The sequence below is a fragment of the Delphinapterus leucas genome, chromosome 1 (assembly GCF_059928025.1).
Source record: "Delphinapterus leucas isolate spDelLeu-1000000601 "Yukka" chromosome 1, BTC_Dleu_Yukka2, whole genome shotgun sequence".
Taxonomy (NCBI): domain Eukaryota; kingdom Metazoa; phylum Chordata; class Mammalia; order Artiodactyla; family Monodontidae; genus Delphinapterus; species Delphinapterus leucas.
Window position 1 is genome coordinate 86,669,010 of NC_143129.1, and position 25,596 is coordinate 86,694,605.

The 25,596-nt window shown below is 38.9% G+C and overlaps 2 protein-coding genes across 4 annotated transcripts in view; one reads left to right on the forward strand and one right to left on the reverse strand.

Moving 5' to 3' along the window:
• SPAG17 (sperm associated antigen 17) overlaps window positions 1-9,200 on the forward strand; it is a 220,331-nt gene extending 211,131 nt beyond the window's left edge. Inside the window, exons 45-48 of the mRNA XM_022583945.3 lie at window positions 1,134-1,318; window positions 3,296-3,356; window positions 5,955-6,099; window positions 8,790-9,200. Of these exons, the coding sequence (XP_022439653.3) occupies window positions 1,134-1,318; window positions 3,296-3,356; window positions 5,955-6,099; window positions 8,790-8,926 (528 nt within the window). The 3' untranslated portion in view covers window positions 8,927-9,200. The remainder of the gene's footprint in view (window positions 1-1,133; window positions 1,319-3,295; window positions 3,357-5,954; window positions 6,100-8,789) is intronic.
• Window positions 9,201-12,696: 3,496 nt separating this feature from the next.
• WDR3 (WD repeat domain 3) overlaps window positions 12,697-25,596 on the reverse strand; it is a 37,645-nt gene continuing 24,745 nt past the window's right edge. For 2 of the 3 annotated variants that reach the window (XM_022583947.2, XM_022583948.3), the window contains exons 21-27: window positions 25,197-25,262; window positions 18,206-18,298; window positions 17,676-17,723; window positions 16,963-17,006; window positions 15,192-15,320; window positions 13,700-13,793; window positions 12,697-13,322 (exon numbers count right to left, since the gene is read on the reverse strand). In XM_022583947.2, the coding sequence (XP_022439655.2) occupies window positions 13,167-13,322; window positions 13,700-13,793; window positions 15,192-15,320; window positions 16,963-17,006; window positions 17,676-17,723; window positions 18,206-18,298; window positions 25,197-25,262 (630 nt within the window). In that variant the 3' untranslated portion in view covers window positions 12,697-13,166. The remainder of the gene's footprint in view (window positions 13,323-13,699; window positions 13,794-15,191; window positions 15,321-16,962; window positions 17,007-17,675; window positions 17,724-18,205; window positions 18,299-25,196; window positions 25,263-25,596) is intronic. The other variant, XM_089917050.1, reaches the window with a different exon arrangement.

Consider the following 25,596-nt stretch of genomic DNA (forward strand, 5'->3'; position numbering starts at 1 on the left):
CACTCCCTTCTAGTCTGCACAATTTCTGCTGAAAAGTCAGCTGATGGTCTTATGGTATTCCCTTGTAATAACTAGTTGCTATTCTCTTGCTTCTTTAAGATTCTCTCTTTATCTTTAATTTTTCCATTTTAATTGCCATTTTAATTTCATTTAATGTGTCATGGTGTGGACCTTTTTGAGTTAATCCTGTTTGGGACTCTCTGTGCTTCCTGGACCTGAATGTCTGTTTTCTTTCTCAGGTTAGGGAAGTTTTCAGCTATTATTTCTTCAAGTAAGTTCTCTGCCCCTTTCTCTCTCCATCTGGGTCCCCTATTTGCAAATGTTGGTACGCTTGATATTGTCCCAGAGGTCTCTTAAACTGTCTTCATTTTTTTTATTGTTTTTTCCTTTTTCTGTTCAGCTTAAGTGATTTTTTACTACTGTCTGATCCATTCCTCTGATCCGTTGCTGATCAGTTCCTCTGTATCATCTAATCTGCTGTTGATTCCTTCTAGTGCAGTTTTTATTTCAGTTATTGTATTCTTCAGCTCTGTTTGGTTTTTCATTTTTCTAACTTTTTGTTGAAACTTTCACCATATTCATTCATTTTTCTCCTGAGTTTAGTGAGCATCTTTATGATAATTATCTTGACTCTTTACTGGCCGGATTGCTTACCTCCACTTTGTTTAGTTCTTTCTCTGAGGTTATTTGTTGTTCCTTTGTTTGGAACATATTCTTCTGTCTCCTCATTTTTCCCAATTCTCTGTGTTTATTTCTAATGTTGGTTACATTGCCCAATCTTGGAGAAGTAGCCTCATGTAGAAGATGTCCCATGGGCCCAGCAGCATGCTCCCCTCTGGTCACCAGAGCTGTGTAGTCAAGGGATTCCCTTATGTGGGCTGCAGGTGCCTTTCTGTTGTGGTAGGGCCTACTACTGTGGGCATGCTGGGGGCAAAGCTGGCTTTGACTTGGTTGGCTGCAAGGCCTTGCCTTGTGCGGTGGCTGTAGGCTGGCTGGAGGGCAGGGTAAGCTTCTTACATGCTTTGCTGCATGGTCTAGTCAGGGGATGTGTGGGGTCAGAGTCTTTTTATTATCTTGGGAATGCAAAATAGAACCATTTTATTATGCTTTATTGCTTTTTTTCTCAATGCAAGGTGCAAGATTCTGTTGGAGGAAGAGTGAAAACGTCCTCTGTTGCATCTGCTGCCATTAATAATGTAAATTCATCCCCCTTTGGATTCCATCTTCTCCCACCCTCAGTGACGTTTGGAGTGCTCGAAGAAGGACACACCTATGCAACCACTGTAAAGCTCAAGAATGTTGGAGTGGACTTCTGCAGGTGAGGCCAAGGCTCCAAGTGTATGTTCAGATCACCTTCCCCTACTCTGTGACTTTCCTTTGGTTGCCTACATCAGTGAATGTTTATTGAACTGAATTGTAATTACACCCGAACTCTTGAATCGTAACATCATTCATTCAATCATTTACTCACTAATTCATCCACTCATTCATTATTCAACAAATTAGTACTTACCAAGCCTCAACTATAGAGTAGGTATTTCTTTGCCTTTCCATTAATTTTTATCCATACTTCGGTTAGAAGCACCTCAAGACCTGATCTGTACTAGCAAAAAATGAAAGGGATGTTGTACAAGTGTTACAATAACTAATACACAAAACAATAACTAATGCACAAAATTTGAAAGTCTATTTCTCAAATCTACAACCAACTATAATACCAGCTAACATTGGTTGGCACTTTGTGATGTAAACATGATTTTAATTACATTAATTCTGCATAATTGAGGCAAAATGGAAAAATAATTAACCCTTAATCATCAGGGTCATTTTGACACTGATGATGTGACTTGGAATTATAAACAAGTACCTTAACTCACAGCCTGTACTCCGAATAGAAAATATACTGTATCTGGCATTAAGTGACAAGAAAGTCACCATAGCCCTTCATTTTCAGATCAAAACCAATAGAATTTTAGAGTGTGTAGAACCTTAGAGACTATTATATAAAGGAACAAACTGAGTAACTTGTTTTAAGGTCTTGTAGGCTGCAGCAAGGGTAGATCTCAGATCTCCTGAGTACCAGCTCATTGGAGCACCTTGCTTTATCAACACAGCTGTGGTCACTGCTTCTTGTGGGAGATCAGTCCTTCCCACTGGGTCAATATACCATGTATCTATGCCAAGACAACTCCCAATCACAAAATCTCCTCTATACTATTTTGAATTAAGCTTCAGGATTATGTCGAGTTTTTTCCCCCATAAAAATGGGATACATGTTTATTTCAAGTGCGGAGTTATTCTCAGGGTCAGTAGCAAGTTTGAGAATGTTTGTGATTCTAAATTCAGGATTGGAAGTCAGATGGAGCAAAGCTACAGGAGCATCTGATTGAAAAGATCACTGTCCCATTTTAATTGAGGTGAATTCTCAACTTCAGAATCACATTTACTTCCTCACAAACAACCTGATAAGGGACCCAAGCCGCCAGATCAGACATTATTGTTTATTTAGGTTGTTGCCACAAAGTGGGTAGGGAGAAATGGAGAGTCAACCTCAAACGAATTAAAACCACCCATGCAGACCCTGTGTGTCCAGTACAGAATTTTAGTTTTATAGATTTCAGTCCTCAGCTTGTTCAACTCAGCCACCACAGGGCAGACAGCAAAGTGGCTGGTAGAGGGAGTGGAGTAGATGGAGGTAGGCTTCCCTTGGCATTTTAATTTACTCCAGGTCTTTAACCTTCGGGCAGAACCCACAAACCACAGGAAGGGGAAGAGATCAATAGGTACCACGTGTGAGCACCGGGCTTTTCAAGTTCACCAACATTTTCTGAGCCTTTTCTGTTTCTCTTCTCCCCAAACTTGCAAACCCCATACCATGGCAGAGAAAGACTGGCTCCCACGCTCTGCTGCTTTCCAAAGGAGCCTTTATTCTTCAGCTTAATGACCTGGCAGTCAGTATACGTGTTCACGCAGGCAGCTACACTGCAGTGCACGCGCCTGCCAAACCTTCGCCACCTTCTGCCCAGACCCGAGCTGCTCGTCAGCATCCGATAACAAAGGGTTGAAACTCAGGTTGGAGTCGGTTTGACGCCAATGAAAACTGTTGGAAAGGCAGTTGTGAAACAGGCCCCAGATTCTTTTTCCAACTGGATATTGGGTTGTTTTTCTACTAGTCTGGACCCCTTGCTCCTGTGTAGGGAGTATTAACACCTTTCTGGTTTTATTACTTCCCAGTTCATTTGTGCTCATGTTTTTCATTATGGCATCAATTTATTCCCATCTTTTTTCCTGGTAGGTTTAGGGTGAAGCAGCCCCCACCCAGCACGGGACTGAAAGTGACTTACAAACCTGGGCCTGTAAGTCCTATGTGCTATCTGTTGTGTGTGTCCATGTGTGTGCGTACAGATATGTATATGTTTCCAGTCAAGTGATTTTTAAGTCGTTCTACCTGTTTCAGTTTAAACCATGTTTAAGTCTACTTTTTCTAGTATCATAAACAAAAGATTCCTGGTATTGGTTCAACATCTGGCTTGATGTCACTTACTTCATGTAACAACCATGAGCAGATCTGTGTGTAAATAGAGTTAAACTTCCAGCTATGGAACCATTTCTGAAGTTCACTTCATTGTCCCAATACTGCAGTTCTATACTGTTGTCTGAAAATACCTTTTAAAACATTAAATACGATTTAACATGCACTTGGTAAACTGATTACCTAAAGATATCCTGTGACAAATCCTTCTGCAAAGTGAAAAATCACTTGAAAAACAAATCTTTCATTGTTTACATTTTATGTAAATCTGGTTTGTTCTCTTGGTATTTGTCAGAGAATATTATTTAATAACATATTAAGAAATAGTAGTATACTTAAAGTCACCATCTGTCTCATTTCTCCAAAAATCTCTGAAAATACAAATTTTAATATGTCAATCTGTTCTGATTTTATTTGATACATTCCCCCAAATAAGGTGTTTAGTATAAAATGTGTATACTGCCACTTACTTCACATTAGAATTTCAGAAGTGTAGTATGTTATAAACAAAAGGTTGTCTCAAAAGCTAACAAAAATCACACTTTCAATCTTAACTTTTATTTCTTGGTCAGTATATCATCTTGCTGCTTTAACACGCCTTTCATTTCAGTCAACAAGCTCTGAGTTCCTCCCATATACCAGTGATAGTGCCAGGGTACAGGGGATGTTAAAGATGAGTGAGACACATAAGGAGCTTACAGAGCAGGACACATGGTGGGCACTCGAGAGATGTGTGATTGAGTGACAGATGATGCGAGGAAGCCACAGTTGTTATACGTTGACACAGAAGCATCGGTTGGCTATAGTGCAAAGTTGGCTTCTTGTCCTGGCTATGCTACCAAGCAGCTCAGTGATGTTTTTGGTTAATTAATCCTCTGTACCTTGCTTTCCTCGTCTATAAAAGGAGGAGCTTAGACTGATCACTTCTTAGCCCTCTTCCAGCTCCAGTATCTTATGATCTATATAAAATTGTAGTACGCAGGCTGCAATTTCCAAACAGAAATACATTTGGGGATTAGATCCACTAATTCATGAGTACCTCTCCAAGACAATGTGTCATTGTACTGTGTCAAAGTTTCAGAATCTTCACAACATAAAGCAAAAACACAGTTAAAGCAAAAGCTTTTCTCCCACTGTTCTGGGAAGTTAGCAAATCTTTTTCATTTAAAGTAGGGATTAGCCAAAAGCCAAACAAACGACTGCTGGACGAACCTTTATACGTACTAAAAACCCAGCTTGTATTCTTTGAAGCTCACTCTCTACTGTTTGTTATTTTTTTTTTTTTCTTTTTGATAGTAGGTTTTGGCTCTGGCAAAGAATGTAACCTCTAGACTTCTCCATATCTAAATCTCACCACTGTTCATCTTGGTTCGTTGCCAACACTGAATGAATGTACTCCAAGCCTGGGTAAACCTGTGTGATAACAGTTCTCCAGCTGCCCTTGTGCAGAATGTCATCATTCCCCAGCCCTGCTCTGGTTGTTGGGCTTGGGGGGCTAAGGGCCTGGGTCTCAAAACAGAGCTGTTGGATACTCTCCAGTGTGCAGATAGATGCTCACAAGCACACTGTTGAAAAAAACTGAAACATTTTTCAATTCTATTATTTATAAAACTCTATTGAAGAAAAAAATTCCATTCATACCTAACTGCTTTCCATGTGGTAGTTTCTTCTGATTTATTTTTTCCAGATAACTGTTCTCAAGTCTGCTTTTTAACCCACCTCCTAGAGAGGCAGCTTAGAAACATAAACAGCTCTTTCTTTCCTGGCTAGTGTTCTTTTCAAGGAGCAAGGCAAGAAGCCTATTCCTTGCTGTGTTTCTTCTTCTTTATATATCAGGTTTCTTTTTTGTCGGTACAAACCTCTTCCATGTAGCTTTCAGATCTAAGCAGTTTGGCATTTAAACTAATTCTGTCTCCCTCTACTGGCTTTGCCACGTTGCAGGTCCTACATTAGGAATACTATAAACCAAGGGGCAGGGCAGGGGAATTGTGGGATTCACCCAGTCTCTTAGATTAAATTTAAGATGAAACTTACATTTTTCTTAGATTAAATTTATCTTTATCTACAAGGATGACAATAAATAGAAACTTGCTACTGATATTCAAGAAATAGCACAGTTACAGACATCATGAAAGTTTGCCCTCCAGCATCCTGGCATTTAGTTTCCTTATGCTTTTTCCTAAATAGCACTTGATGTTCTCCTTCAGCAATTTTTCCTGGGTCCCGCTAACTCAATGGAATTCAACCTAACTAATCCATGAAGTAATTCTTCTAAATGCTAGAACAGCAATCATTCATTTGTGCCAAATTTACAGATGAGGAAACAAGATTAGAGAGTTTGAGTAACTTGCCCAAAGTCATGTTAAAAATCAAGATTTGAACTCATACATGTCTGATTCTAAAGCTACATTGTGTCTTATAGGTGGCTGCTGGTTTGCAGGCAGAACTGAAAGTGGAGTTATTTGCCATGGCTGTTGGAGAGGATGGTGCCAAGGGATCAGCACATATCTTTCACAATATAGAGATTATGACTGAGCATGATGTCCTGTTCTTACCTGTGGAAGCAAATATCCTTTAACGTTCAATTTGAGTAGTCATATATAGTGCAAAAATTACATTTGAGCAAGAATGCAAAAGTCAAAATGCTATTTTCTAATCCCCTCACATCTGCACTCTGTAGCTTCATTTATTCTATTTTTAAAATCAGAATTAAATTTCTTAGGACAAAGACTTGTATCTTCATTCATCTTTGAAAGCATCTAGCAAAGTGCCTAACATAGTACATGTGACTGTAAGTTGGATAAATCTCAATATTATTGTCCGTCTGTGGGGTATCAGACAATCAGAATTTTTTTAAAAAGCAAGTCTTTGTCATAAAAAAATAAAAACAACTTGTAATCTTGTTGGGGGATAGGATTCAACTTCTATATTATAGAAGTTGAATGGACATACACTGAATTACAATACATTCCTTCATACTGGTGTCTCTTGTAGATAGAATATACAGATATCGAGAACCTATTATATGCAAGGTACTGTATGAAATATTTTATCAAATATAAAAATGAAAATTGGACTCTATCCTAAAAGACTTACATAGTCTGGTAGCAGAAATAAAGTTTTCACACTTGATTCCTATATTGTACTCCAACAGCATGAATCATATACTACTTTGTGTTACAGTTATATCTATTTGATATTTGAGCTGGGTCTTATAGAATGCAAAAACCTTTGATGAAAGGAGACTTAAACTAGGAAGAATGAACAAAAGTGTAGCAATAGGAAATCTCCAGGTGTTCAGGAGGGGAAGCAGGGAGTTCAATTTGTTGAGAGATTAGAGTATTAGTAATATAGTGGGAAAGTTGGTTGGAATCAAGTTATGGGAGATTTTGAATCCTTGGCTTGACTTTATTATATAAGCAACAGTGAATCATTGAAATTCTGATCCAATGGGTGATATAATCAGCATATCTTTATAAAAATGAATCCAGTGTTATTGTACAGGATATGCTGAAGGAGAAGAGTTACTGGATATGCAAAGAACCATTGGAAGGCTACATCAACAGGCCAAGTGTAAGGACAAGAACTATAGTGTGGCAACTATAGTTGGGAAAGAGGGACATGGATGAAAGACATTTGGCAGGGGGTACTGTAAAATCTAAGGTGGGACCCACTGAGAAAAGGAAGTAAGAGGACATAAGAGTTCACCTGCAAGGTTTGGGGCTCAGGTAATGAAACATGGAGACTCAGGAGTGGATCTCAATTGAGCAGTCAGAGCTGGAGATATAATAATTTTAAGTGTCAGCTACAGAGGTGATGATAGAAGGTATGCGGAAGGAGAAGAAATGTGGAGTCTGTTTAGGGAGCAGGAGAAAAAAGAGGCACCAGTGGAGACAGAACAAGCAATTAGCAAAACATGAAATATCTCAAAGAATTTCAAGGGAACTATGGACACAGTTGACAGATGCTATAGAGATATCAAGGAGACTTCGGATTTAAATAGGACCACTAGATTTGGTTGGGACAAAAACCAAACTGCAGAACGTGAAGAATGGCTGGGTGTTAAGAAAGCAGAAATATTGAGTATGGATACATTTTCAATTTAGTATTAAAGGAAACAGCAAGAGTATATGGTACCTGAGAGAGTACCTCAGGGAGGCAACAGAGAAAAGGAGAGATTTTCAGTTTAGTGTGCTCGTGGGCTGGAAAGAGTGGATCAGAAGAGAACATTAGAAATATGAATGAGAGGACTGAACCAGCAGTATCCAAAAGAGGGCAAGAGAATAATCAAGAACAGAGCTGAAGTGTTAATCTTGGCAAGGGAGAGAACAAAGATGGCTAAGGATCCAGACATTCTGAGGTGAAAGAAATTTAGGGGAACTTGTGTCAGATGACCTTGATTTCAATAGAAATGGAGTTGGATTCATTTGTTCATTCTTTCAAAGATCGTAAGTTTTTCTAATGTGCTAGGCATTGGGGATACAGCAATGAACAAGAGACACACATTTCTGCCTTTATGTAAGCTTACATTCCAGCGGGAGGACAGACAATAGACAAAATAAGTGAAATATGGACTACAATGGTGATAAGTACAAGGGAGAAAATGTAAAGTAGGAAAGGAAGTATAGGGAGTGTTAAGAATTGCAGTTTATAGCAGGGTGGTCACGAAAGACCTCACTGGGAACAATTTTCCCCACTCTGGGAATTAAATCAAGTCCTCTTACATCCTCTTCACACAAGTTATTAGATGCTGATCCAGACTAACTGAATCCCTGTGGCTGATCACAGCAATTAAATAATTTTGCATTTATGTTAATAAAGTTTCTGTTTCCTTGCTTATAGAGACCATCTGTCAGGAACAGAGAGATGGGGAAAAGAGTTTTATTAAATCCTTACTCTACTTCCAGTGACAACAATGATAGTTCATAGTCCATTTCCCAAGGCCTGCCCTTGCCCCTCCCCACCAAAAAACCATGAAATCTGGATGTTGATGTGGTCTGGGACCTGGTTATGGTGATTGATGGCACCTATAGAAAGGCCAGTCACCCTTAGCAGAAAACATACTCTAGGGTGAACAGAAGAAATTACAGGAGATCAATAGCCATCCTTCATCCCCTAAACCTGGCGTGTAGAATTTGCATTAGACAGAAAATACCTAAAATTGAGCTAAATGTGCTAGAGATTCTAAAATGTTATCTGAGTTTGCATACACAAATCATTTGTTCATGAAAGTAATAGTCCTTAATGGGTATTTTACCAGTTTTAACAAGCAGCAATTATGATAAGAGACCAAAAGATTTTCCCCAGGGAAAAGAAAATCCTATGGTCCAGAAGATTTCTACAATTTCTTCCTCTGCACTTGGAGTCTTCATGTCCCGTAAAGTTTCTCATTAGGTGTCAGGTAAGTAACAAATTTGTAATTTGATTGTCATCCATTCAAACTTGAAGCCTTAGACCTTGCATTTGTTCCCATCTTCATACAGCCAGCAACCAATGAGCCACTTAGTCTGGTGGAATGAAAATATTTGTTTTTAATAATTATAACTACCCCTTCATAGTCATAAACTAATCCTCATACTATCTACAAGATAGATATTTTTCCCACTTTATAAATAAGGAAACTGAGGCTCAGAGAATCCTGAAGAAGTAAAAATCTAACCTACTTCAATGTGATTCTAAAGTTCACTCTTTCAAGTGCTATTTTTGATGTTGATTGGACTCTCCAAAAAGCAAGGGTACAAACACAAACAGCAGGATGCCCTTTTGGACTTGAGAATTTAGTTAGGCTAGTGGTTCTTAAATTTTTTGGACTCAAGACTCCTCATGTATTCTTAAAAATTATTGAGGATCCCAAAAACCTTTTGTTTATGTGGGTCATATTATCAATATTTACCAAATTAGAATTAAAACTTGGAAAAACTTATAATTTATTAAAAAAATAAACCCAGTATATTACCATAAATAAATTGTTAATGAAAAATAACTTTTCCAAACAAAAATTAATAAGAAGAGTATTACATTTTTGCAAATCTTTTCAATGTCTGGCTTAATAGGACATAACTGGATTCTCACATCTGCTCTGTATTCAATCTGTCACCATATCACACATCACATAGTCTCTGGAAAACTCCACTGCACGCTCATGAGAGAAAAAGGCAAATAGCATCTTGCATTAGTTTCCTAGGGCTGCTGTAATAAATCTGTATTTGTGTCTCGAGGCTGCCATAACAGAGTACCGCAGACCAGGTGGCTTAAAACGATATTTATTCTCTGACAGTTTGGGGTATTCTCTGACAGTTTGGGGGGCCAGACATTTGAAATCAAGGTGGCAGCACAGTTGGTTCCTTCTGGAGGCTCTGAGGGAGAATTTGTTCTATGCCTCTTTCCTAACTTCTGGTGGTTGCCAGCAGTCCTTGGTGTTCCTTAGCTTATAACTCACTCTGATTTCTGCCTCTGTCCCCAGTGGCATCCTTCCCTGTGTATTTCTATATGTCTCTCCTTATAAGAACAATAGTCATTGGTTTTAGGGGCTACTCTAATCTTGAATGACCTCATCTTAACTTGATTGCATCTGTAAAGACCCTATTTACAAATAAGATCACATTCATAAGTCCTGGTAGACATGAGTTTTGTGGAGATAAACTCAGTACAGTCCACCCTCTGGTTCCCCAAAATTTATACCCATCTCACATGCAAAATGCACTCACTCCATCCCAATATTTCCCAAAGTCTTCACCTATCATGGTGTCCTCTCCATCTATGGACTTGTGAAACTAGAAACAAGTTGTCAGCTTGCAAAATAGCACAAGACATTCCCATTCTAAAAGGAGAAAACGGAAAGAATAAAGGAGTCACCGATTTAAGTGTTTGCAGTGCAGCGGGGCAGATTTCCTAAGGTTTCAAAGCCTGAGCATAATTATCTGTGTCTTGATCTGCCCTCTGGGCCAGAGGCTTCACCAGCACCCCCCTCTAGACCCACAGATGCCTTGTGGGCCCCACCCTCTCAGTTGTTAGCCTGGGACAGTCTTATCCTCTGGGCACCCCATTTCCTGCTTATAGAAGCCCAGAAGTCTGGCAGCCTTCCTTCATTTCTTGTCTCTGTCCGCCAGGCCAAGCAGGCAGTGTTTCTGCTGATAGAACATTCTCAAAAACCATCAGTCTTCACGGATATCAAGGAGATCCACACCATTAGACGTGAGGGTTCTCCACAGGTCCTTCCTGGATAGTCTCACCTCTGTTCCTAGCTTCTGCTGAGATGGTTGATTATACTCATGGTCACAAATCTAATTTCTCCACTAGGTTTTCCAGCTGCGCCCCTGATGAACTCTCCAGAGCATGCCTTAGCATTTCCTGCAATATGGACTGGCTGTGAATTTTCCAAATCATGTTCAGGTTCCTTTTTGCTGACCATTTCCTTCCTCAGTTTATCCCTTTCCTCTTGTTTACTATAAGCAGCAAGAAACCAGGACACACCTTCCATGTTTTGCTTGGAAACATCCGCTGGAAATCCAATTTCATTGTTTATAAGTTCTACTTTTTACCCAAAAGCAGAACACAATTCAGCCAAGTTTTCTGCCACTTCGTAACAAGGATCACTTTTCCTCCACTGTCCAATAACATATTCTTCATTTCCATCTGAGGTCCTAGCAAAATCACCTTTAATGTTCATATTTACTACCAACATTCTGTTCATGATGTAGGAATTCTCTAAGATGCTTGAAGTGTTCTTTACTTTCCCCATCACTTCCTTCTGAACCCTCACCAAAGTGCTTTTACTGTCCATTATTTCTACCAACAGTCTCTTCAAGGTAATCTTGACTTTCTTCTATCATGTAGCTCAAAATTCTTCCCAGTTTCACCCATTACTTGATTCCAAAGCCACTTCCATATTTTTAGGTATTTGCTATAGCAGTACCTCACTTCCTGGTACCACAATTTGGTTATCAGTTTCCTGAGGCTGCCATAACAAATGACCACACTGGGTGGCTTAAAACAATGGATATTTATTCTCTTGCAGTTTAGGAGGTCTGAAACCAAGGTATTAGAGAGTTTGTTCCTTCTGGAAGCACTGAGGGAATTTGTTCCATGCCTCTTTCCTAGTTTCTGGTGGTAGACAGAATCCTTGGTGTTCCTAGGGTTGTAGCTGCTGTCACTCCAATCCCAATTTCTGCCTCTGCTGTCATGTGGCCTCCCTCCCTGTGTGTCCTCACATGGCATTGTTTTTTTAAATTTTAATTTTACTGGAGTATAGATGTACAATGTTGTGCTAGTTTCAGGTGTACAGAAAAGTGAAGTTATACATATATTATTCTATTTTAGATTCTTTTCTCATATAGGTCATCACACAACATTGAATAGAGTTCCCTGTGCTATACAGCAGGTCCTTGTTGGCCATCTACCTTATATATAGTAGCGTATGTTTATCCCAAGCTCCTGATTTATCCTTCCCCGCCACATTTCCCCTTTGGAAACCATAAGTTTGTTTTGATATCTGTAAGTCTGTTTCTGTTTTGTAAATAAGTTCATTTGTATCATTTTTTAATTAATTCCACACATGAGTGATATCATATGATATTTGTCTTTCTCTGACTTACTTCATTTAGGATGATAATCTCTCGGTTCATCCATGTTGCTGCAAATGGCATTATTTCATTATTTTTTACGGCTGAGTAATATTCCATTGTATATATGTACCACATCTTCTTTATCCATTCATCTGTCAATGGACATTTACGTTGCTTCCATGTCTTGGCTATTGTAAATAGTGCTGCAGTGAACACTGGGGTGCATGTATCTTTTTGAATTATGGTTTTCTCCAGATATATGCCTGGGAGTGGGACTACTGGATCATATGGTAGTTCTATTTTTAGTTTTTTAAGGAACCTCCATACTGTTCTCCATAGTGGTGGTACCAACAGTGTAGGAGGGTTCCCTTTTCTCCACACCCTCTCCAGCATTTATTGTGTGTAGACTTTTTGATGATGGACATTCTGACCAATGTGAGGTAGTACCTCATTGTAGTTTTGATTTGCATTGCTCTGATAATTAGTGATGTTGAGCATCTTTGCATGTGCCTGATTTTTTTTTTTTTAACGTAGAGCTGCATGAGTTGTTTGTTTTTATAGTTTAGAGATTAATCCCTTGTTGGTTGCTTTGTTTGCAGATATTTTCTCCCATTCTGGGGGCTGTCTCTTCATTTTGTTTATGGTTTCCTTTGTTGTGCAAAAGCTTTAAGTTTAATTAGGTCCCATTTGTTTATTTTTGTTTTTCCTTACTCTATGAGGTGGACCCAAAAAGATATTGCTGAGGAGATTTATGTCAAAGGGTGTTCTTTATTTTCCCCTAAGAGTTTTATAGTGTCCGGCCTTACATTTAGGTCTTTGATCCATTTTGAGTTTATTTTGGGGTATGGTGTTAGAGAATGTTCTAATTTCATTCTTTTACATGTAGCTGTCCATCACATGGCATTCTTATAAAAGCAAATAATTGGATTTAATCTTATCTAGAATGACCAATCTTAACTAATTATATTTGTAAAGACCCAAATTCCAAATAAGATCACATTCATAGGTTCTGCTGCTTAGTTTGGAAGTCCTTTTCAAGAAAAAGTTGAAAAAGGCACCACATTTCAGTTCTAAGTCAATGTTAAAATCAGCTTCTCCCTCTTTTTCTTTTTCCTCTTCTTTTCTTCCAAGTGGCTGGTAGCATCAGCAAAAAACATAACTTCACTTTTTGCCTCACATTCCCTCTTGAGATAATCAAGACCTGCCATGTTGAAGCCGATAACATCCTGAGAAAGAATACAAGAGAGATTAAATAAACTTCCTCTCAATTCAGTTCAATATCACAGCATTTGTGAGTCAGGGGAACCAAAGCTTCATGTGTTGTTACTCATCCTTCCCTAAGGGTTTTCCTTGTTTGTTTGTTTTTTTGTCTACTAGCTCTAACAAAAACCTCATCTTAAATATACATGCATGTCAGGTCAGTATCACCAAAGATAGGGCACAGCACACTATGCTACTTGTAAGTAACATACACGCTAGAATTTTCCCCTCCTTGTTCTGTCTCTACAAAGATACTTACCCGGACTTGGCTGACATGCTACTTGTAAGTAACATACACGCTAGAATTTTCCCCTCCTTGTTCTGTCTCTACAAAGATACTTACCCGGACTTGGCTGACTTTTGAAATAGTTGTTTCCTTTAATTTTTCAATCACTGGCACAAGCATTTGGTTGCTAGTGATCTGGCCAAAGTGAATCCTAACAAAAATAAAACCAGGCAGGTCACAAAGAAGGATAGTGGTTCTAGCTCTACCTATCCCTTCTAGAACTAGCAAACAGACAAAATGTCCAAAAAAAAAAAAAATTTTGCCGATCATGGGAATACAGAAATGCTTCTATGAAAAAAAACTAAAGAAGTTTCTTCCTACTAGTCAGTTCTATCCAATAACAATTTTTAAAATACTGTCAACTCATTTGCAAAGCTGACTCTTTGCAATCTACCCGGTGGCCACAGATTTTGACAACGGCATTCTATGGAAAGATCAGAGGAAAATGAGCCTTCTAAGAATTGCTAACTCAAAGATTTATTAATATTTCAGCCAAAAAAAGAGATGATCAAACTCTGACCTAGAGTACCAAGATGCCCTTGATGATTCATGCTCCTTTAACCTCCACATTCACCCTCACCCTCAGTTGTGACCTGCCATATCTACCTGCGAGGTAGCACCCATCTACCACCCCAATATGCTAGAAACATTCACTGTGTTTCTCTTAGAATCAGTAACCCCGATTCAATAGCACATATGCCATCGCAATTAAAAAATAAACTGTAAATATGACAACGGAATAATATAAACATATTGTTCTTCATTTGCTACTATCCTGAAAGAAATAAAGGAATGAAGGGTTAATGATCATGAAAAAAGGCCAATTCACCAAATACACCTGTTTTCCTTTTAACTATTTGGTATTGGCTGAGCAGTTTCTGATTTCCTAATTAACAGCATTTTAAGGAATGTTCAAATTTGCCTCTATTCCTGTCCTCTGATATAACAGCCTGAGACTGGGGGACAGAGTGGGAGATAAGAATATATTACGCCTTTGTAAATATATTTTCCCTCTGTTACATATTAATCAGAATTCTTCCTATTTAAGAATATAATCTAATGAACGTTTTCTTTATGTTTCTTAGTTCCCTCCAAATATGCCCCTATCCTTCCATTTGTACTTGTAGAGACCTGGGAAATAAACTGACTACTCCTTAAAATGCTATTATGAAAACAAAACCATTTAGTTTAAACTCAATAGTCAAAAAGAAACACTGAGGCAGACTGGCTATTCAGAGATGGGCTTTCAGCAAACTAACTAGAACCGGAGCTGCTACCTTAGACTGTAACCTGGGGACCTCCGCCTGCCTGAGCATCCTTAGCAACACAGTACCTCATGCTACTTAGAGTTGGGCCATCACTATCTGCATTTTACAAGCAAGACTGACTCCAAAGGATAAGAATTATGTCAGGCGGCACTGAAATTCCCAACCGTCTCCGAAACAGAGACATCACATTTCTTAATCCCAAAGCATGGACAGCTTCAGGTGAGGCACTACTGGAGCCGTTATGCAGATAAGACATGATATTCTTTTGGAAAGGACGTTACCTGAGGAGAAAGAAGAGGCACCTACATAGAAGTTCAATATCAGAGCCCAGCTGGATGAATTCATTAAAGAGCTTAAGAATGTCTGGGACGTAAGAGAAAGGCAGCACAAGCAGAGATTCTTCCAGCTCACTGAAGAGGAAAAAATAAACATTAAAAATGCCACGTTTCTTAACATGGTCAATTTAAAAATCTTTTCCTCTCCTATTTTTTTCTTCTACTTTTATACTTGAGTAGATCTTACCCATCCAGAGTTAAGCATACATCGGTATTATGAATGGTTCTCTCTTTTCAACGTTTTGGTTTTTTATATTTAGTATTTTAACCTACTTGATGCATTCTGGTCCATGGCAGGGTAGGAGAATCTAACTGTTTTTCTTTCAGATAACCAATTTCTTTAAAGCCTTTTGTTGTATATCCCATCTTTATATGATACTTCTTTTACCATTTATTGAGTCCCTCTATATCATAGAGTGTTCTAGGGCTTTAGAGTCTGTTTTCATAACTGATTCTGACAACAATCCTGTACTGTTTTAATTTTGCATTTTTACAGTTTTTTAATCTAGGAGAACAGCTCCCTCTTGTTCTTTTTCTGGTTTGTTTTACTTTTCTTGAGCTAGTTCTATTATCATTTCATCAATTCCAACTAGAACTCTCAAGAGGATTTCAATTGGGATCACAGACCTATAGACTAGTTTAAGAAAAACCAAATCTTTAAAACACAGAATCTTCCCATCTAGGAATGCATCGTACCTCCATTACTCTAAATTTTCTTTTACATTTCTCTAGCAAAGTTTCATTATCTTAGATAGGTCCTGTTTGTTTCTCGTATGGGATATACTCAGATATTATGATTTGTTATTAAAAAAATGATAACTCTCAGTAGATCAAACTCAAATATTATTTCAAAAATGAATGACAAAAGATATAAAAAAATTCTTAAAAAACCAGTAAGAGAAACAACTATAAAGCACAAGAAAAGGAAAGTAAAAATTCACAGGAAAAAATACAAATGGCCAACAAATATAATAAAATTTTAACTTTGTTAATTAAAAAGGAAAATAATGCAGTACCACCTTTTGCCTCTCAAACCAGCAAAGAATTTTTTAAAAGCTGGTAAAAGTCATTACAAGCACTCTGACAGTAATTAAGCAACATAAACCTTTAAAAAGCTCATGTCCATTGATTAGTTAATAGACTGCTAGGACCCTTAAGAAAAATAATCGATGATGACAAAGATTTATATATAAAGGTGTTTACTAAGGCAGTATTGATAACAGCCAAACACATATGCACCACCCAATAGTAACTATATATACAATGGAATATTTTGAACTAATTCAATGATGTGTTTTTGAAGAATATTACTAAAGTGAGCAAGTGCTCAGGAAATATTCTGTGAAAAAGGACAGGATATAAAAATGTATACATATGATTCCAACTGAGTATGTAAACAGAAAATAAGCCAAAGGAAATATACAACAAAAAAATGTTAGCAGTTGGTACCTGTGACTGAATTATAGATGATTTCATTACCTATGATATAAAGTAGCACTGCCCTTCATTTGTGCTTTTTAAAAGTATTCAATATCTCCCTTCATATTTTAGGAGGAACCTTCTAGTTCTAATTCAAAAAGAACATTATAATGAATTATTTTCCATCAAAATTTTGACATAGTTAAACCTCTAAAGAAGATAACCATCAATTATAATGTCTGTTTATCTCATGTTCGGTAAATGGTATTAGCTGTAATAACTGTGCACCGGCACTCACCTTGACTTGATTCCTTTAAAAATCTCCAACACATAAGCTGAAGGCTATAAAGGAAGTGTGACAGCATTAGTGATACTCTTGATTTCTTAACTGAAGCTCTCTAATTTCCATCTCCTAAAAACCAGGAATACCTCTCCCTCTTATGAGAAACTGTTCTAAAAAGGGCACTACGTGCACGGGCTTAGACTGAGTCAGATCTGGGTTCACAATCCAGCTCTGCCACTTATCAACTATGTTCCCTTCGATCTGTAAGTCAGAACAATCTCCTATCTATAAAATGAAGACACACTGACTCACATTACTATTGTGATGAATGAAACATGCAAGTATTGAGTAATTAAAGATCACTAAAAGCATACATTGTCCCAGTATTCTCCCTCTCTCCTCTTTTATCTGACTAATTTATATCAACTTTTCCTCCAAAAACTTCAGTTTCAATGAATAGAATCTTCAGAGGGCTGTGGATACTAAACATAAATAAGCACTAAAAAAAGAATGCCAGTCCAGTCCAACCAGAAAGGATGACTTGAAGTTACACTAAAATGGTCCTTTTGAAATACAAAATGTCTTAGAGGATTCCAGCATTCAAGAGATTTTTAATGACAAAGTATTTCCCAATATGTCTATTCTAAAATCATAACGCCTCTTCACTTCCTCTCTTGTGCCTGAAAGTAACCTTAGAATAACCAAGGGGAAACCATTAGTCTACTCACAGAGATACTGCCATAAGCCATCAGGATGGGGTTGATGGGAAGAGGAACCTATGAAGAAATTATTAAATCAAGTCATTAAAAAAACAAGCCTTTGATAGTGCTTATCACAGCCAGGGTCATAACAATATTTTACACTTTTGAAAAGAGAGACCCTAAAAACTGACCCTGAAGAATTATTAAATTATTTAATAATAACTTTTAGTTTCAATACTGCTTATTTATGAATGAGTCTGGGCAATACATTTCATCTAGAAGTCCGAAATGTTTACCCTGCCTCCCAAACAAAAGGAGGAATCTGAGTTTTTAACTCAATACAACAATCACCATGATCTCAAATTAACTATCCTTGGCTTTTTATTAAGACAAAGCTTCTCAATTCCTTCTTTCTAGTGTTTGAATTAGAAAAGATTCTACTACATTTATCCCATTTCCTGATCTGAGTTAATAAATCCCCAAATGATGTTTTTTTCCTCAGGAATTGTCTCCATTTATAAATATTTCTCAGACCGTAACTTAATGGACTGTCTTACCTCTTTCCCTGCAGCTTTACAAATGGCTTTGTGTTCTCTCATTTTTGCAGTTTCTTCTCGGTATAGCTCAATAGCCTCCATGATCCTCTCAGCCTACACGGATGATGGCAAAGGACAGAAGTCATCACAACAAACTCACCATCCCACAACACTGCAAATGGAAGGCCTGACGAAAAGTTACCAAATGAAATTGCTTGAATCAGTTTAATAAAAATGTGCCAATAGTGTGCCAAACAGCATTCAAAGATGTCTTTGGGGTTTTTTTTTGTTTTTTTTTTTAATTTTACTTATTTTTGGCTGCATTAGGTCTTCGCTGCTGCGCACAGGCTTTCTCTAGTTGCGGTGAGCGGGGGCTACTCTTCGTTGCGGTACACGGGCTTCTCATTGCGGTGCCTTCTCTTGTTGCGGAGCACAGGCTCTAGGTATGTGGGCTCAGTAGTCGCAGCACGCGGGCTTAGTTGCAGCATGCAGGCCCTAGAGCATGCAGGCTTCAGTAGTTGCAGCACATGGGTTCAGTAGTTGTGGCTCGTGGGCTCTAGAGTGCAGGCTCAGTAGTTGTAGTGCATGGGCTTAGTTGCTCCATAGCATGTGGGATCTTCCCAGACCAGGGATTGAACCCGTGTCCCCTACTATGACAAGCGGATTCTAAACCACTGCGCCAGAGGGAAGTCCCTGATTTTTCCTTTTTAATTTACAAGGAGACTGGGTCATGGATTCAGGTGAGACTACAAGTGGACACACTGAGTAGGGCAACTCCCAGGAACACCTGAGAGGTGCCACTTTCAGGAGATCAAACTTTCCTTTCTAGAAACCAGGCACTGATCCAACAGATTCAGCACTACTTCTGTCCTTGGTTACAAGGGAGGAAAACAGAGGTTATGATCTTCATCTGTAAATTTCATCAACTTTTTGCCACATAAGGCCTATCTGGTTGGGATCCTATTTAAAAATGAGATACAGGAGCTTCCCTGGTGGTGCAGTGGTTGAGAATCTGCCTGCTAATGCAGGGGACACGGGTTCGAGCCCTGGTATGGGAGGATCCCACATGCTGCGGAGCAGCTAGGCCCGTGAGCCACAACTACTGAGCCTGCGCGTCTGGAGCCTGTGCTCCGCAATGGGAGAGGCCGCGATAGTGATAGGCCCGCGCACCGCGATGAAGAGTGGCCCCCGCTTGCCGCAACTGGAGAAGGCCCTCGCACGGAAGCGAAGACCCAACAGAGCCCAAGATAAATAAATTTTAAAAAATAAAAATGAGATACAGGAGAGCGATCAAGATGGCAGAGTAGAAGGACGTGAAGCTCACCTCCTCCCACAACTACATCAAAAACATATCTACATGTCGAACAGTTCTCACAGAATGTCTACTGAATGCTGGCAGGAGACCTCAGACCCCTGAAAGGGCAAAGAAAATCTCCATGTAACCAGGTAGGACAAAAGTAAAAAAAAAAAAAGAAAGTAAGGAAGTCATCGGGTCGGGACCTGCGCCCCAGGCAGGGAGCTGTGAAACAAGAAAGGTTCCTGCACCCTGGGAAGTGCCCTCACCGGCAGGGAGATCAGCCAGGACAGAGGGAGAGCTTCAGAGCCTTGGAGGAGAAAACAGCAACCGATCTGCAGCAGCTAGAATAGAGACCTGCACAGAGGGTCAGTGCACCCGCTCTACACTCACTCCCCAGCCTGAGATGCACGTCTGCCAGTACGGGCAAGGGCTGGGTGTGGAAACTTGGGCTTTGGAGCGGTGCTGTTGTGTGGGCAGTGTGCGAGGGGAGGCGCGGGAGCCACCCTGCAGCCGTTTTCCCTGGGCGAGCTCTCGGGCGGCAGGACACGGCCTACATGAGCTCCAAGAGTGATCATGAGCTGCCTCTGCTCCCATCATTTGCTCCGGGGTCACACATGAGCCACCACTGCTGCTGAGAACCCCACGACCAGGCACCAGCCACTGCATCTGCACACCCTCTATTAAGGGGATAATGGCCAGCACACGCTGAGAAAAGAGGCAACAGGCATCCATACGAAAATCAGCCCTTGCACCAAAAATATTAAACCCACACAGGCTACACAGGGATGCTCCCACATAAAAACAGCTCTCCAAGACCACAGTAGATAGACCTCTTCAGTCTAATAGACACTGATTTCAAAAAGGAGATAATGAAAATACTGAAGGAATTAAGAAAGGCTATCAACAGAAATGCAGAGTACTATAAAAAGGAACTAGAAACAGTAAAGAGGAACCAAGAAAAATTAGAAAACTCATTTGTCGAGACAAAAACTGAACTACAGGCAATGAACAGCAGAATAAATAATGTAGAACGAATAAGTGACCTGGAAGATAGAATGATGGAAATCACCCATCAGGACAGCAGACAGAAAGCCAAATGAGAAAAAAATGAAAGCAATATAAGAGACCTATGGGATAATATAAAGTGTACCAATCTACACATAATCGGGATTCCAGAAGGGGAAGAGAAAAGGGGACTGAAAATGTATTTGAAAAATTATGGCTGAAAACTTCCCAAACCTAAAGAAGGAAACAGATAAAGCAGGTACAGGAAGCACAGAGGGTCCCAAACAAGGTAAACCCAAACCTACACCAAGACATATTATAATAAAAAAGGCACAAGTTAAAGATGAAGAGGATTCTCAAGGCAGCAAGAAAAAAACAGTTAATTATAAGGGAACCCCCATAAGGCTATCAGCAGATTTCTCTACAGAAACACTGCAGGCCAGAAGGGAGTGGCAAGATATATGCGAAGTCCTGAAAGGGAAGAATGTGCATCCGAGGATACTCTAGCCAGCAAGATTATCATTTAGAATAGAAGAAGGGATAAAGAATTTCTCAGACAAGCAAAAACTAAAAGAATATAGCAATACTAAACCTATCCTGAAGCAAATATTGAAAGGTCCTCTCTAAGCAGAAAAGTAGGAAGAATATATAGGGAAGAGAAAATTCACAATTGGAAAACAACTCACATAAATAAGCCAGTACACAGATTAAAAAATAAAATAAAATTTTTGTGAACGTGATGATACCACAATGAATAGCAAAAGCATGAACGTGAAGATGTAAACAGGACATCAAAATCATAAAATGTGGGTGAGGAGAGTAAGAAAAGGTAGATTTTTCTTTTTTTCATTTCCTAGAATGTGTTTGAGCCTATATGACTACCAGTCTAAGGCAAGTAGATATAGGACGGGGTTAACATACTTGAAAAACAGGATAACTACAAATGAAAAACATACAATAGAGTCACAAAAACCAAAAAGAAAAGAATATAATATGAAAAAAAATCATCAAACCACAAAAGGAAAAACAAAGAAAAAGGGACAAAGATGAAATATTGAAAGGGAGGGAATGTAAAAAGATATTTCATGCAAACAGAAATGACAAGAAAGCTGGGGTTGCAATACTCATATTGGACAAAACAGACTTTAAAGCAAAGCCCATAAAGAAAGACACTATATAATAATAAAAGGATCAATACAAGAAGAGTTGTTTACACTCATCAACATATATGCACCCAATATAGGAGCACCCAAATACATAAAACAAATACTAATACACAGGGTTAAGAGTCCGCTTGCCAATGCAGGGGACACGAGTTCGAGCCCTGGTCCAGGAAGATCCCGCATGTCACGGAGCAACTAAGACCATGTGCCGCTACTGAGCCTGCGCTCTAGAGCCCACGAACCACAACTACTGAACCTACGTGCCACAACGACTGAAGCCTGTGCACCACAACAAAGAGAAGCTACCGCAATGAGAAGCCCACGCACCGCAACAAAGAGTAGCCCCCACTCGCTGCCACTAGAGAAAGCCTACATGCAGCAACGAAGACCCAACGCAGCCAAAAATAAAAATAAATTTAAATAAAAATACTAGGGCTTCCCCGGTGGCGCAGTGGTTGAGAGTCTGCCTGCCGATGCAGGGGACACGGGTTCGTGCCCCGGTCCGGGAAGATCCCGCATGCCGCGGAGCGGCTGGGCCCGTGAGCCATGGCCGCTGAGCCTGCGCATCCGGAGCCTGTGCTCCGCAATGGGAGAGGCCACAACAGTGAGAGGCCCGTGTACCACAAAAAAAAAAAAAAAAAAAAAAAAGAAAATACTAATATACATAAAGGGAAAAACTGACAATACAATAGTAGGAGACTTTAAAACCCTACTCACATCAATGGACTGATCTTCTAGACAGAAAATCAAGGCAACAGAGATCTTAAATGACACAATAGAACTTAGACTTAATCGACTTAATTGATATTTTCAGGACATTACATCCAAAAAAACCAAAATACCTTTCAAAATTGCAACCCAAAACTAAAATACTTAGCAAAAGACCTGACCAAGAAAGTGAAAGACTTATACACTGAGAACTATAAAACCTTAATAAAGAAAATTGAAGATGATTCAATGAAATGGAAAGATAGGGACTTCCCTGGTGGCACAGTGGTTAAGAATCTGTCTGCCAACACAGGGCACACGGGTTTGAGCCCTGGTCCAGGAAGATCCCACATGCTGTGGAGCAACTAAGCCCATGTGCCACAACTACTGAGCCCACGCTCTACAGCCTGCAAGCCACAACTACTGAGCCCACGTGCCACAACTACTGCAGCCTGCGCGCCTAGAGCCCGTGTACTGCAACAAAGAGTAGCCCCCACTCGCCACAACTAGAGAAAGCCCGCATGCAGCAATGAAGACCCAATGCAGGCAGAAATAAATAAATAAATTTATTTTTTAAAAAAAGAAATGGAAAGATATCCCATGTTCTTGGACTGGAAGAATACTGTTAAAATGGGCATACTACCCAAGGCAATTTACAGATTTAATGTGATCCCTATCAAATTACCCATGACATTTTTCACAGAACTAGAACAAATAATCCTAAAATTTATATGGAACCATAAAAGACCCAGAATTGCCAAAGCAATCCTGAAGAAAACGAACAAAGCAGGAGGCATAACCCTCCCAGACTTCAGACAATACTACAAAGCTACAGTAATCAAAACAGCATGGTACTGGCACAAAAAGAGACATATGGATCAATGGAACAGAATAGAGAGCTCAGAAATAAACCCACACACCTACTGTCAAGTAACCTTCAACAAAGGAGGCAAGAACATACAATGGGAAAAAGAAAGTCTCTTCAGCAAGTGGTGTTGGGAAAGCTGGACAGCTGCATGTAAATTGATGAAGTTAGAACACACCCTCTCACCATACACAGAAATAAACTCAAAATGGCTTAAAGACTTAAACATAAGGCATGACACCATAAAACTCCCAGAAGAGATTATAGACAAAACATTCTCTGACATAGATAGTACCAATATTTTCTTAGGTCAGTCTCCCAAGGCAATAGAAATAAAAACAAAAATAATTAAATGGGACATAATCAAACTTAAAAGCTTCTGCACAGCAAAGGAAACCATAAAAAAAATGAAAAAACAACCTACAGAATGGGAGAAAATATTTGTGAACGATGTGACTGACAAGAACTTAATTTCCAAAACATACAAACAGCTCATACAACTCTATAACAAAAAACCAAACAACCCAATTGAAAAATGGGCAGAAGACCTAAACAGACATTTCTCCAAAGAAATACAGATGGCCAGTAGGCACATTAAAAGATGCTCAACATTGCTAATTATTAGAGAAATACAAATCAAAACTACAATGAGGTACTACCTCACAGTGGTCAGAATGGCCACATTAAAAACTCTACAAATAACAAACGTTGGAGAGGATGTGAAAAAAAGGGAACCCTCTTACACTGTTGGTGGAAATGTAAGTTGGTACAGCCACTATGGAAAACAGTATGGAGGTTCCTCAAGAAACTAAAAATAGAATTACCATATGATCCATCAATCCCACTCCTGGGCATATATCCAGACAAAACTCTAATCCAAAAAGATACGTGCACCCTTATGTTCATAGCAGCACTATTCACAAAAGCCAAGACATGGAAATAACCTAAATGTCCATCAACAGATGAATGGATAAAGAAGATGTGGTACACTAGAGGGGTGGGATAGGGAGGGTGGGAGGGAGACACAAGAGGGAGGGGATATATGTATACATATAGCTGATTCACTTTGTTATACAGCAAAAACTAACACAACATTGTAAAGCAATTATACTCCAATAAAGATGTTTAAGAAAAAAAAAGATGTGATACAAATGTACAATGGAATACTACTGAACCATAAAAAAGAACAAAATATGCCATTTGCAGCAACATGGATGCAACTAGAGATTATCATACTAAATGAACTAAGTCAGAAAGAGACACAAATACCATATGATATCACTTATATGTAGAATCTAAAACATGACACAAATGAACCCATCTACAAAACAGAGACAGACTCACGGACATAGAGAACAGACTTGTGGCTGCTTTGGGGGAGGGATGGAGTAGGAGGTTGGGGTTAGCAGATGTAAGCTATTATATATGGAATGGATAAACATCAAGGTCCTACTGTATAGCACAGGGAACTATATTCAGTATCCTATGATAAACCGTAATGGAAAAGAATTTATAAGAATGTATATATAACTGAATTACTTTGCTGTACAGCAAAAATTAACACATTGTAAATCAACTACACTTCAATTTAAAAAAAAGAGTCTATAATCAAAAAAGCAAACAAACAAACAAAAAAACCCCCACTTATTGCTCACCCCACCCCTGTGATTCACATTCAGTAGGTTTGGGCTAGGGCCCGGGAATTTTCTTTTCTAACAAGTTCTCAGGGGATGCTGATGCTTCTGGTCTGGGGGCTCCACTTTGAGAACTACTGCCATAAAGTAAAGGAATTAGAATAGGGGCTCTTAACGCTTATTTGGTGATTTTAGGGTCAAATCTAGAAAAAGGGCAATTTCATGATGTTTTTATTTCTTATAATTGTTTCCTTTGTGTTTTTCTTTAGATTTTTATAAAATACTTTTTGGAAATAAAAAAAAATTAAAAATGAGATACTGCATTCTAGTATCAACTTACTGCTTTGACCGTTTCAATAGTTTTCTTTCCAGTAAAGTAATTGTCACCTTGAGTCTCTCCCGGAACCTGCCAGGAACAGAGAGATCCTTTAACAATTTCATTGACAGGTGTTAAAGAGCCAATAAATTAATCTTATATCCAGAAAAGAACAGACATTACTATGTTACGATGACTGTTACGTGGTGTTATCAGCTACCATTAACTGAGTACTTAGTAAGTGCCAGACACTATGTTAAATGTGTTATATGCATTATCAGAAGAATACCCTGCTCTACAACACGTTTAAAGACAATGCCCAATTTCTCAATTTTTTTCTGATTTTTGATTTACAGTGAAACAACTGCCTGAAGCCTCCTTTAAAAAAAAGCCAGAACGACAATCATTCAATACCAAATCTGGT